The 14,236-nt window shown below is 44.4% G+C and overlaps 1 protein-coding gene across 3 annotated transcripts in view; it reads left to right on the forward strand.

The window, feature by feature from the left end:
• PPEF2 (protein phosphatase with EF-hand domain 2) overlaps positions 1–14,236 on the forward strand; it is a 50,482-nt gene that overhangs the window by 14,862 nt on the left and 21,384 nt on the right. For all 3 annotated transcript variants that reach the window (XM_032592969.1, XM_032592967.1, XM_032592968.1), the window contains exons 4-12: positions 1,697–1,824; positions 1,975–2,032; positions 3,222–3,397; positions 4,698–4,812; positions 7,574–7,620; positions 8,619–8,785; positions 9,263–9,299; positions 9,392–9,541; positions 13,085–13,468. In XM_032592969.1, the coding sequence (XP_032448860.1) occupies positions 1,697–1,824; positions 1,975–2,032; positions 3,222–3,397; positions 4,698–4,812; positions 7,574–7,620; positions 8,619–8,785; positions 9,263–9,299; positions 9,392–9,541; positions 13,085–13,468 (1,262 nt within the window). The remainder of the gene's footprint in view (positions 1–1,696; positions 1,825–1,974; positions 2,033–3,221; positions 3,398–4,697; positions 4,813–7,573; positions 7,621–8,618; positions 8,786–9,262; positions 9,300–9,391; positions 9,542–13,084; positions 13,469–14,236) is intronic.

Genomic DNA, 14,236 nt, shown 5'->3' on the forward strand with positions numbered 1-14,236 from the left:
ACAGGTAGGTGTCTTGTACCCTCAGATCTAGTCTACACAAAGCTGGAGTAAGAGGAGCCCAAGCATGTTGTATTGTGCTGTTGGAAAGGAGAGGGCAGAGGGACTTAGACTATCCTGCACCTCTCAGCCCCTATCTCAGTTAACCCAGATCCCTGCCAGGACTGAGAGGGAGAAAAAAAGAATGAGAAAGAGCCATTGGGTGTCCTCCTGCCCTACGGAGTCAAGCAAGACTGAGGATAGAAGTATATCCAGTTGGCAGCCTTTGCCTTTAAATGTTGAAGCAACGTGTTAGCAAACAACATTTTCACAGAACCTTGGTGGCCACGATACCCCTCAGTATTGCTTACACTTCACTGCATGTAAGAACCACATGTGGGGCTGGTTAAACCTGAAGATCCCTGTAGAAATTCTAATGCTGTAGGTTTAGGGTGAGCGAGGCCCATGTATCTGTGCTTCCCATTAGTTCCTGGAGGGTCTGTAGCTCTTACTCCAGACATTTCATTCACGGTTCTGAGCATGGATTTACAGAATTCAATAGGTAGAGCTTCAGCCTTAGCATTTGGTAAGGGCCTTTGAGAAGTAGCTACAGTTTGACATTTTTTATCAGAGGAAATCAAATTCAGCTTTGCTTAAGTTTCCCCCTGGTTCTCTTTTCTCACTCTACCATCAACCTTCCTTGTAAGGAAATCAGCCAGAATTCTACTAGCTCTCTAATGCAAGCTAAATATATTAAATCTATCTGTCTACTGTTCACGAGGTTGACCTGAATTAACCTGCAGGGTTTCCTTTTTAATCCTGCTTTATCCATGAATACTCCATTCATCACCAGTGGCACATTCAGGCCCAGGAGCTTAAGAAGAATCTAGTTATTTATGTGAACAGCTGTTCTCTTCTCTGGCACTAGGACTTGACCATGAGTCCTAAAGCTCTTAGGAGGAAGTAAACCTACTCATGCCACCCTGTGGAACACGGTCACCTAGCACGGGCCCTGGCAAAAAGAGAAGCCCAAAGGCGGCCTGCAGATTTGATAGTGGGTGAGGGGGACACTTAAGGCCCACAGGGCTATCACAAGTATGGAGATCGCAAGCATAGAACCCAGCAAGCACTTACTGCCACCTGACATTGTATGTAGTAATTTGTGTGTTTGCCCATTGTTTGTTTTCCCCAGTCATAGAGAGCCCATTCCCTTTTCAGATGAGGACACTGAGTCCCAGGAAGGTAATTCTCCTGAGGCCACATAGCTGGTCAGGGCATTTCCAGGCCTAGAACCCACATCTTTTGATATCCAGTCTGTTGTTAGAATGTCAAAATGTCCTCCCCACCCTCTACCCCTGTATTATCCCACCCTTCAAGTATGCCTCATGCTTGCAACCTGTCCAGTTTAGATCTCTCGATGATCCTGGCAATCCAACCTTTCCACCTCTCACACATAAGAGTTTTCAGCAGACAGTAGGAGTTCCAGTAAACCTACAGTGATATTAGTATAACCACTAGGTGAGAATGAAGGTGGGGTGGGGGAGGGAGTGGGGAAGAGAGCACCCCAGCCAGCGGTGAGGCAAATCCTTCCTCCCAGGGGCAATGGGTAGTGCTTTCCCCACCATCCTGTCCCCAGATTACAACAGGAGCGGTGCCCTTCACCTCCGCCCTGGCCCAGGGAGTCCCAGCTCACAGGCTGTCTTCTCCATCTGTGTCACAGCCTTCAAGGCGGCAGCCCTGATCCAGAGATGGTACCGACGCTACATGGCGCGCCTGGAGATGAGGCGGCACTGCACCTGGCGCATCTTCCAGTCTATAGAGTACGCGGGACAGCAAGACCAGGTCAAGGTGCGGTGGGATGTGGGCCCCAGTCACTCGTGCTCTGCCTTCCAGCACATGGGCAGCAAGGGCCAGGTGCCCAGAGGGTGCAGCTGACCCGGACCCCTCCTGGTTCTCTTTGCACCCATCTCTAAAGCCAAGTCTTCGACTCTTCTGCAGCTCCATGATTTCTTCAGCTACCTTGTGGATCACTTCACCCCCAGCAGCAACCATGAGAGTGAGTATGAGCTGCCATACAGGAGGGCCTCAGGGTTGTAGATAGCAGACTGAGCGGGGGAGACACAGGGGGCATAGATCCCGTGACGGCCAGGGAAGGAGTGAGGAGGCTGACAGATAAATGGCAGCTTCTGGGTTCTCCCAGAATCACACCTGGAGACAAGAATTTGAGTGCAAGGAGTTTGTTTGTTAAATACGGGAAAACAGTCGGGCGGTGGGGAGGGACTGGGGAAGGAATTCAGGGAAGGGAAGGCAGCTTATAAAGAGGCAGAGGCAGGGGTGGGGGCTACTAAGCCAGCAACAAAAGGTGCCTGGGAAATAGTGCAGAACACTTGCCTTGGAATGATCCCACCTGAAGGCAGAGAGAACTAGAGTCTTCCTGTGTCAACTCCTGAGACTCATTAGTTGAAGGCTGCTGGGAGGGATGATAGGAAGCGTCGTTAATTCCACAGCATTTCTGGCCTGCCAAGCAGGGCCCTCCGTGGACCCAGGAAGAAAGCTCCCAGGCCAGAGATGCAGAGGCTGATGGTTGGCCCTTGCCTGAAGGACCTTGAAAGGTCTGATGGCTTCCGGCACACTGACTGACAGCACCAGAAATGCCTGTGAGCTTTTTTGTTTCACCAAGGTTTTTCCCTTTCCTTCTGCTTACAAGCCTCAGCTGCTAAATTTCTGTTCTAAGTCTGACAAATCTCAGCCTTTTAAAATTTTTTTAACATTTATTTATTTTTTGAGAGACAGAGGGAGAGAGCACGAGCAGGGGAGGGGCAGAGAGAGAGGGAGACGCAGAATCCAAAGCAGGCTCCAGGCTCTGAGCTGTCAGCACAGAGCCCGACATGGGGCTCGAACTCACGGACTGTGAGATCATGACCTGACCCAAAGTCAGTCGCTTAACAGACTGAGCCACCCAGGCGCCCCAAATCTCGGTCTTTTAAAATAAAAGTAAAATTGGGGCATCTGGGTGGCTCAGTCAGTTAAGCATCTGACTCTTGGTCTCAGCTCAGGTCTTGATCTCACAATTCATAAGTTCAAGCCCTGAATCAGGCTCTGTGCTGACAGGGTGGAGCCTGCTTAGAATTCTCTCTTTCTCTCTCTCTCTCTCAAAAAAGTATGGTCCAGGGAAAGGCTGTTTTGTATTGCCCATGGACTGCACATCTGAGCATAAGCTGTCCTACCCTTTCTGTCCTAACCAGGGGACTTCCTGGACCGCATGTTCACTGAGGACAGATTCCCCCAGGACTCTGAGATGGAGAAATTCGGTGACTATGAATCTATAGAAGTCCCTGACAATTACACGGGACCACGCCTCTCCTTCCCACTCCTTCCTGACCACGCAACTGCCCTGGTGGAAGCTTTCAGACTGAAACAGGTAAGCTCACCCTGGGAAACCTGGGTCACGACCAACTTTGTGGAATATGGAGAGGGAGACCAGACCCAACACAGAAGGAATAGCCCTGGATTTAGGGTGTTAGTGTCATGGATCCACCAGAGAGATTCCATGCCCCCTTTGCTTAGCCAGGACCTTGTAGTCAATAAGCCAGTTTTTATGCACTGAAAACTTCTCCTCCTCATCATGTAATATTTCTTTGTTCATTCATCCCACTGATAATTACTGAGCACTGCTATGTACAGACACTGTTCTGGGCACTGGGGATATAGCAATGAGCAAGACAGACACCAATTCCTGCTCTCACAGGGCTAACATTCTAAAGGAGAGACAGACAGTAGATAATAAATAACAACAAATAAGCAGATTCTGCAGTATATTAGAAGGAGATAAGAGCTATGTAAGAGAATAAACTAAGTTCTGGGTAGGAGAGATGGCAATTTATGGAGTAGTCTTGGAAAGCACCATGGATAAGGTGATTTCTGAGCAAAGGTTGAAGATGGTGAAGAAACGCACCATGTGGATGCCTCCAGAAAAATGTTCCAGGCAGAGGGAACAAATGGAAAGGCCAGGAGGCAGGACCTTGCCTGGATGGCTCAGGGACCTCAGGAAGGCCATTGTGGCTGGTGAGGAGGAGATCGGGGAAGAGTGTTAGGGGATGGAGGCAGAGAGGAGGGTGGGTGGACTTTTAATCTTCTCAAAGAGATGGGGAGACATTGGGCATAGGCTTGCTTTTTAAAATAATCATTCCGTTTTCTGAATGGAACATAGGGAGCAAGGGCTAAAGCAGGATGATCAGTTAAGGTCCTGCAACAGTCCAGGCAAAACATGAGAGTGGCTCGAAACCCTGGTGGTAGAGGCAGAGGTGGTAAGAAGTGGTCAGATTCTGGTTCTCTGCCAGACTCCAGCTCTTCGTCTCTTTCATAAGAAGATAATTCACCGCAGGAGACGTTGGGGTGGTTTCCCCCAGGATGTCGGATCACTTAGTACCATTGACATGCGTGCACTTCTTCACACCTCTCTGAGACAAGCATGCATTTCTCCCAAGCGGAAGGCAAGGAAGGAAAGAGGAAATTAGTTCAATATTGGGGGATGTTGAAAAGCAGAAACAAGGGCGGAAGATGGGTGAAAAAGAAAGGATCCATGCATAGGGTCGCAGGGGCACTTTACCAGGGTCTTGGGGTCTTGGGTGATTGGGATCATTAGGCAGTAAAGGCGAGGCCCATTTTGCTGCATGAATATCAGTGTTGTTTTGTTCCCTCTCCCCTCTTCCTCCTAGTAGCAGCTCCATGCTCGCTATGTCTTGAATCTTTTGCATGAAACCAGGAAACACCTGATACAACTGCCAAACATCAACCGGGTCTCCACCTGTTACAGCGAGGAGATCACAGTGTGCGGTGAGAGTCAGTCAGAAATGGCTTCCCACGCTAGACACAAACAAGAAAACGCTTGTGATGGGGAAGAGGAAGGGCGGGGCTGGCGGGAGATGTGATTCTCGCTGAGAGCTTGCTTATTCGCTCCATGCTTACTGGAGTAGAGGCAGTGCAGTGAAGGATTATGGGGCAAGAGGGCCCAGACTCTGCTTTATTTCCCCAAACAATTCAGATTTGACTCCAAACTCATGCTTTCACTCAGAACACAATCCCTGCAAATAGCCAGATCCTCCCTTGTCAAAAGACAGTTTATTTCTTGTGCCTTGAGCAGCAGGCCCTAATGCCTAGCAAATTATTCCTTCCGTCCACATGTATTCTTCTTCCAGAGAGAAATACTGTCCATGATGATTCTTTCTATATCCTTATGTTTTCGGTAAAGTTTAAACACCTGTTACAGGGGTACCTGGGTGGCTCAGTCAGTTAAGCGTCTGACTCTTGATTTCAGCTCATGTCATGATCTCATGGTTTGTGAATTCGAGCCTTGCATCAGGCTCTGTGCTGACAGCGTGGAGCCTGCTTGGGATTGTCTCTCTCTTTCTCTCTCTGTCTCTCTCCCTCTCTCTCTCTGCCCCTCCCCTGCTCTCTCTCTCTCTCTTTCAAAATAAATTAATTAAATTTAATTAAAAAAAAATAGACATCTGTTACAGACTGAGGTCCCACATCTTCACTTAGGGGGTGCAGACTGTCGCACAGCCGGGATTGTAAACTGGCACCTCGAGGGCCACGTGCAACCTGCAGCTAGGTCTTGTTTGCCCTGAAATATTCTTAAATTTTTATTTATTTTATTTTTTAATTATTTTTGAAAGTTTATTTACTTATTTTGAGAGACAGAGAGAGAGAGAGAGAGAGAGAGAGAGAGAGAGAGAATTCCAAGCAGGCTCCAAGCCATCAGCGCAGACCCCGACATGGGGCTCAATCTCACAAACCATGAGATCACGACCTGAGCCAAAATTAAGAGTCCAATGCTTAACCAACTGAGCCACCAAGGTGCCCCTTAAATTTTTTAAATTATATTATTTTTTTATTAAAATCTTTTTTTAAAAATTCAAGTTAGTTAACATACAGTGTAGTCTTGGCCTCAAGAGTAGAACCCAGTGATTTATCTCTTACCTATGACACCCAGTGGTCATCCCAAAAAGTGCCCTCCTTAATGCCCATCACCCATTCAGCCCATCGCCCCACCCCCCTCCAGCAACCCTCAGTTTGTTCTTTGTATTTAAGAGTCTCTTATGATTTGCCTCCCTCCCTGTTTTTATCTTATTTTTGCTTCCGTTCTCCTATGTTCATCTGTTGTGTTTCTCAAATTACACATACGATTTAAATCATATGCTAACTGTCTTACTCTGACTGACTTATTTTGCTTAGCATTATACACTCTAGTTCTATCCACATTGTTGCAAATGGCGAGATTTCATTCTTTTTCATCACCAGGTAGTATTTCATTGTATGCGTGTGTGTGTGTGCGTGTGTGTGTGTGTGTGTGTGTGTGTGTGTGTGTGTATACCACCTCTTCTTTATCCGTTCATCAGTCAGTAGACATTTGGGCTCTTTCCATAATTTGGCTATTGTTGATAGTGCTGCTATAAACATTGGGGTGCATGTGCCCCTTCAAAACAGTATTTTTGTATTCTTTGGATAGATGCCTAGTAGTGCAATTGCTGGCTCGTAGGGTAGTTCTATTTTTAATTTTTTGAGGAACTTCCATACTGTTTTCCAGAGTGGTTGCACCAGTTTGTATTCCCACCAGCAGTGCAAAAGAGGGTTCCTCTTTTTCCGCATCCTCACCAACATCTGTTGTTTTCTTGAATTGTTAATTCTAGCCATTCTGACAGAAAAAAATTAAAAAAAAAATTTTTAATGTTTTTATTTTATTTTTGAGAGACAGAGAGAGAGAGAGAGAGCACATGTGTGCGCAAGCAGGGGAGGGATAGAGACAGAGGGAGACACAGAATCTGAAGCAGGCTCTAGGCTCTGAGCTGTTAGCACAGAGCCTGATGTGGGGCTCGAACCCATGAACCATGAGATCATGACCTGAGCTGAAGTTGGATGCTTAAATGACTGAGCCACCCAGGTGCCCCAGAAAAATATTTTTTTTTTCAACATTTATTTATTTTTGGGACAGAGAGAGACAGAGCATGAACGGGGGAGGGGCAGAGAGAGAGGGAGACACAGAATCGGAAACAGGCTCCAGGCTCTGAGCCATCAGCCCAGAGCCCGATGCGGGGCTCGAACTCACGGACCGCGAGATCGTGACCTGGCTGAAGTCGGACGCTTAACCGACTGCGCCACCCAGGCGCCCCAGAAAAATATTTTTTTAATAAATTTCCAACATTTGAAAATTGGAGAATTCATATTAAAATTGACATTTCCAACACCTCTTGAAAAATCTCCTAACACTGGCCCATAAATAGCGGCTTCCTACTTCAGATGGGACAAAATCTCTCCAGTGCTCACTTGAGTTTGCATCCCTGCACTGTTCTATCCTATTTTTGCTTCATTTACTGTTTATTTATGATAATCATGTAGAGAAAAGATACTGTGTTTTCTTCTTCCAATATTAGCTATCCCTGCAACAAGGGAAGTTAATATTTATCCCTGTCTTACATATGGAAAAAAGTAACCATAACTTTGTCAGATTTTTCTGGGTATTTTCCTTTTTATAGTAAAAATGAGACACAGTGGTAAGGACCAGTAAAAACTGATATTCTTTTTCTGTCTTTGTTAGGAGATTTACATGGCCAGTTGGATGACTTAATATTTATATTTCATAAGGTATGAATGTTTAAGATCCTGTCTTGCTCTGAGGCTTATTTTGGAAGTATCTATTAACCAAATGCTTAAGTATTGCTTGGATTTTTTAAATATTACTTTATCTTTTTATTTTTAAAAAATTTTATTTTATGTTTATTTATTTTTGAGAGAGAGAGAGAGACAGAGTGTGAGTAGACGAGAGGCAGAGAGAGAGGGAGATGCAGAATCTGAAGTAGGCTCCAGGCTCTGAGCTGTTAGCACAGAGCCCGATGTGGGGCTCAAGCCCACGAACCGTGAGATCATGACCTGAGCCGAAGTCGGATGCTTAACCGACTGAGCCACCCAGGCGCTCAAAAATATTACTTTAAGTCATTAAAAAAATAATACATAGTAGCAAATATATAATATAAAAGTCAGTACTATATTATATTTTAGTGTATTTTTGTAAACTGTTTTAAAAGTCTGAGGTTAACAAAGAATCCTTACTTAGTGATTGATTTTTTTTCCAAATAAAGAAAATTGTTGATTATCAAAGCAACTGAAAGCCATTTTCCTGTCCATATTTAGTTATAAAATGTAGAACGTGTAGCAGCATACATTAGTGTCCTATTAATGTAATATTACTTTACATATATACTGTGCTTCCCAAAGCATTTTCCCACTTATTGTATCCTTTAATCCTGAGGAAACTGACAGCTATTGTTATTATTACTAAAGATATTGTGGCCAGAATTTAAAACTGGCTTTTGGATCACAAGCTTGGTGTCCTTTGCACATACCATATGGCAACACTCTGGCTTTGTATAAAGCACTTATTTCGATGAGCACGCTAGAAAGAAAATATAAGACCAATAAAAAAATACTTCCATCTTTTATTGACAATTCACATTTGGAGAAGAGCCAGAAAGCACAGAATTGGTGTTCGATCTGATGTAACTGTCAAATGCCCATTGGCTTGACCTGATTTCCTATTCCCTTCCTTTGTTGCCACTTCTTGGACTTGTCTTCTTTTTGGGAAGAATGGCCTCCCGTCACCAGAGAGGGCCTACGTCTTCAATGGTGACTTCGTTGATCGAGGCAAGGATTCAGTAGAGATCCTGATGGTTCTTTTTGCCTTCATGTTGGTTTACCCAAAAGAGTTCCATCTTAATCGAGGAAACCATGAGGACCATTTGGTGAACTTACGGTAACAAACTCAAACACACTTGGGTATTTGATGTTTACTTGTGATTGAAAAGTTACTTTGTCAGAACTTCTTATTAGATACCTTTTCAAGTAGTTTTCCAATTTTTTTAAAGGAATACACAATATGTAACATTAAAATATTTCTTACAAACCTACATATTATCATACTTTTAATAAAACCATTAAACGTTTTTCCACATATCCATACTCTTTATCATATGAACAATAAAACTCACTGTAGAAAAACTAAGAAATACAGATAAACAGAAGGAAGAACGTTAAAATATCCCCTAATTTCTTGACCCAGAGTTAATGCTATAATTGTAAACATTTAGCAATTATTCCTCTTTTCTATATATTTGAGTCTCTTTTCTATATATTTGAGTATATGTATATAGTATATGAATTCTTATAAAAATTCAATTATACCATAAGTGTTGTCATTAAATTTAATATCTAGTTTTGCTTCTAAATCTAGATACGGCTTTACCAAGGAAGTGATGCATAAATATAAGGTATGCTGCCTTTAAAAGCAAAAGTTTTTCTTAGTTCAGATAAGTTAAGTGTATCACTTGAAAATTATTATCTTCTTAATATCATTTTTCAGACACATGGCAAGAAAATACTAAAAATACTGAAAGATGTTTTCTGTTGGCTTCCTCTGGCCACTCTGGTTGATGAGAAGGTCCTGATTCTTCATGGCGGAGTGTCAGACATGACCGACCTGGACCTCTTGGCTAAACTAGACAGGCACAAGGTATTGGCCAAGTAATGAAATAGTGCATATTTTACCATAATTTAACCCAGTTCATAATAATAACAACTCAGTTCATAATAATTTAACCCAGTCACTGCCTACATAAAGTCAATGTCATTTTGCATGCTGACTCCAGGTGACTTAATAAGGGCTGTTAAGGAAGCCATGAGGGGCGCCTCAGTGGCTCAGTTGGTTAAGTGTCTGACTTCAGCTCTGGTCATGATCTCAAGGTTCGTGGGTTCGAGCTCTGTGCTGACAGCTCAGAGCCTGAAGCCAGCTTCAAATTCTGTTCTCCCTCTCTCTCTGCCCCTCTCCCACTTGCGCTCTGTCTCTCTCTCTCTTTATCTCTAAAAAATCAATAAACATTAAAAGATTAAACAAACAAACAAACAAGGAATATACATCTGGGCTCAAGGAGCAAGTGTGCTATGATCCATTAGTGATGTTTCTATGGACATGATAGTGGGGAGTGGCAGCTAGAGCCATCTGTTTGGTATCCCTGACCTAGACAATTCTAATAAACACCCCCATTCAGTGTACCTGAAGAGCCTCTACCTCTCAAATAACTCAGTTAAACTCAACAAATGTTTTAAGTGCGTACTTCATTCAGGGAGGATGCTATTGGCAGACAGAAAAATGATGATCAGTTTCGAATTAAACTCAACAACTATGGTTAAAGTGCTTACTATGTGCAAAGGAAGTGGTAGGGGTGATACAAAGATAACCAGAGATGGTGCCTGCCCTAAAGAAATTTACAATAACCAGCAGGAGGAGGGAGTGAGAGACAGAATGCATTATACTCCCATATTAATACGTCTCTATTTCCTGTTTCACTTTGGAAGTAAAAATTTAGAAAACAAGAATTCTATTTTCTTTTAGTCATAGACTTTTAACACTTGAATGGTGTCTTATGGCTTCTGAACTCCCAGCTGCCCTTTCCAAAACACAGGAATCCCTACTACGACATCTTTGACAACATTTGCCTAAGCAATTACTACACAAGCTAGTGTGCTCTGGGCAACTCTAATTAATATACAAGTCTTTGTGATATGAGAACATAAATGAAAGAGCATGGCTTTGGAATCAGACAGACTGGATTTGAATCTGGGAACATGCAGCACTTGGCTGTTATGGCAGCTGTGTTTTACCAGGTTATCCAAGAACCAAGCCTTCTTATGTCTTGTTATTCTGCTGTCCTTAGCATGTCTTTCCTGAGCCCTCATCTTATAGGCCAAGATAGCCTGCCACCACATCTGTATTCCAAGCAATAGGATAGGGGGAGGAAGAGGGGAAGAATATCCCTGCCCTTTAAAGACACAGGAAAGAAGTTGTATACATCTCTTCTGCTCTCATCCCATTGTTCAGAAAGTAGTTACATGACTACTCCTTGCTGGAAGGGAGGCTGGAAATGCAGTCTTCTGGCTGGCTGGCCACATGCCTAGCACAAAAGTTAGGGTTTCCATTCCTATGACAAAGAAGGGGAAAAGAGATGGGGGAGAATGGTAGTCTCTGACACACAGATACTGAAGTATGGGACTGTGTTCTTTTTCCCTTGAGTAGGTATGGTGAGTGGTTGGATAGGCTAGAAATGGATAAAAATTCTTTTCCTGCTACTTATAGTTATAATACCTTGAAAAAGTTATTTAACTTACTGTAACCTCAGTTTCTGAATCTATACAATAGGAGTGTGAATGATTGTATCATGGATGTTGTGAGGATTAAATGAAAATATATGTGCATGTGCCTTACAAAATTTGTACTCAATAAGTGGAAATAGTATTAACTACATTTGGCTGAAGTGACAGAAAACTTCAAACAACAATGCCTTGTGATTATTTCTTCCTTCTGTAAATAAACACTGGAAGCAAGCAGTCCAGGGCTGGTAGTAATACCACAAAGTCACTAGAGGCCCAGTGTTCTGCTCTCTTGTTGCTCTACCATGCTACATCATGGCCCAACGTGGCTACTTGAGCTCCAGCCATCACAACCATATTCTAGCAGCATAACTTAGAAAGTAGAAGAAAGGCATGTTTCTTCCCTCTAAGGACATTCAGTTGTATACAGAATTTTTGTTCATATTTCTGTTCAGAATTTTGTCATATGTTAACATCTAGCTGAAAGGCAGGTTGGCAAGTGTAGTCCTCATTCTAGGTGGTATCTGTAAGAATCTGGGTTTCTATTGCTAAGGAAGAAGAGTAGACAGATGGTAGGGTAGCCACACACTACCTTAGTCTGCCCCTGTTGGTCCCCACATTTTCATGCACACCCCGCTCATCCCCTCCCCAATGGAGTCTACACTCAGGTCTCATCCAATGATTGCATCCAGTTCAAAGCCCAAGGTTTCTGGATTCAAGTCCTATTTGTCAAGGTCTGCCTATGGCCCTTTGGGGTCTGGTGACTAAAAGATGATTTCTGTGTCGCTGCTCCCAAAAACTCAGTGTTGGAAGGGGGAAAGGATAACTCCTTGGAAGAGGTGGGGGAGGGGACGCCTGCAACGTTTTCAACAGCTTCCTCCAAAACCTTCATTATAAATCCCCTTTCTGCTTCTCCGTAATCTCAACCCTTTCGTGTTCTTTGTGGAAGAGAAGGTGCCCAAGGGACCTAAAACCAGCTCTTAGTCTGCGTGATGTCTGGCACCTTATTTTTTTTTAAATTCAAATATTCTGTTCTGCTGCATCTATGTCTATGTATGGAGGTAGAGACAGCAAGTCACGATAAAGCAGATGATCTCATGGGAAGAATCACATTTAATGATGTAAACAGGAGAAGTAGGAACTTTGGGGAAAGAATGCTAAAGAACAGTTTGCCTTCTGGAGCTTAGCAAAAAGCTGACTTCCCAGTAGTTTGCAAAGCTCTGGGGAGGGGTGACGTAGCCATTTGTACCAAGTCCAGGAACCACTTGGGAGGAAAACACAAAGTAGGAGCTCTGGAGTCAGATTTCTGGGTTCAGTCCTGGTAATGTTTTAGTAGCTCTGCACCTCAGTTTTCTTATCTGTACTATAAATGAGGATGCTATCTCACAGGACTGTGAGGGCTAATTGGTTAATTCACGTAAAACTAAAAATGAGGATGCAATCTCATGGTGGTGACCTGAGAGCTAATCAGTGAATTCATGATAAGTACCCAGGATAGCACCTATTTACCAAGGGCCCGATACATAGTAACACGATTATTCTCCGTAATAATCAAAGTTAGGGATGCCTCTGGGGGATAGATTAATAACTTCCTTGAAATAAAGTTATCTGGGGGTCAAAAGGGGACTGACGGTCTGGCCCTCACTATGAGTTGCAACACGATGAGAAGGAGAGGGGGTTATGACTCTATTTACATTTGGTGGCCTTTCACTCTCTATGGCCAGGGGCTGGGGCTGCCTGGGAAGTCATCCAGTGCTTGTCCAAAGTTAGAGAACACCTCTGTTCCGTTCTACTCAATCTGGATGCCTCTCGAAATATCATTCAGGTCCTGCTGACCCTCTCTGAGTGTCCTTCCCTGTTCTTGCCCCAAGAACAACTCAACATCTTTGTCTTCTCTGGACATTTTTAGATTGTTTCCACCATGAGGCACAAAACGAGAAAGGAGAACGGGAAACAGGTGAAGAAGGAGGAAGCCAACCAGAAGAGCTCCGCAGGGAGACCCACCCCGTGGTTTCTCCCCCAGAGCCGCTCTCTCCCCGCTTCGCCCCTTCGCCTGGGCTCCCTCCAGGCGCACAGAGCCGGCCGCTCGTCCAGCATTCCCTGCGGCGCCCCCCGGGACGCGAAGGAGCTAGCCCGGCAGGTGCGGCGCTCCGTGGACCTGGAGCTGGACAGGTGCCGGCAGCAAGCAGGCTTTCCTGTGAGCTGGGGGGAGGAGGAGGCCTCGCCGTGCACGCCAGAAGCGGATTCAGGAGCACAGGAGCCGCTGGAGCCCACGCAGGAGGAGTGGAGGCAGGTGGGTTGTGACTGGGTGCTGCCCCCTGGAATGTGGCCGTCTTCCGGAGGGGGCTTTTAAAAAACAGAACAAGCCTCTTCCCTCCATGTAAATTCGGGGTATTTTTTCCCACCCCCTTCACTCTCCCCCCGGGGTTAGAACACCCCCAGAAGAACTTTAGTATTTGCTTCATGGCTCATATGTTTCAGAGTTTGAAAGAGCACAGGGTGATGTGGCCGATGGGCTCTATTGCCTGAGCAAATTTGGTTTAGTGACCTAGCATTGTTGGGGTAGGAAGGTAAGCCATGATTTACTGGGTGCTATTATATGATGTTTTGTGTTGCGTGTGTCAGAAAGATGGCCATTGCAGCTCAAGGCCAAAAGGGTTAGGTCAGCAACTTCTGTCCTTCTCTGTTATCAGGCAAATAACGGCTTTTCCAAGATCTCCAGAGATGTGTCCTATGGCCACCCCTCACTGCAAGGGACGCTGGGAAAGCACATATTTTGCTAGGCACAGTGCCACCTCAAACACCTCATCAGAGTTCTGTTAGCAAGGAAGAAGAAGGAAAACAAATACAGAGTAGGCACTCATGGTGTTTGCCTAACTATGACTCTGGCAGCCAAATGCAGGGCACATTTCACTGGGGCAAGACTGTGGCAGGGAAGCTTGTAATCCATGTGGTGAGTTTGTGCAGTAGTGTTAGCAGAACGATGTGAACTTGCTGGTGTTCAACCATTTTTGACCTATAAAAATGGCAGGTTTTTTTTTTTTTTTTAATGGTTCATCTA

The sequence above is a fragment of the Lynx canadensis genome, chromosome B1 (assembly GCF_007474595.2).
Source record: "Lynx canadensis isolate LIC74 chromosome B1, mLynCan4.pri.v2, whole genome shotgun sequence".
NCBI classification, from domain to species: domain Eukaryota; kingdom Metazoa; phylum Chordata; class Mammalia; order Carnivora; family Felidae; genus Lynx; species Lynx canadensis.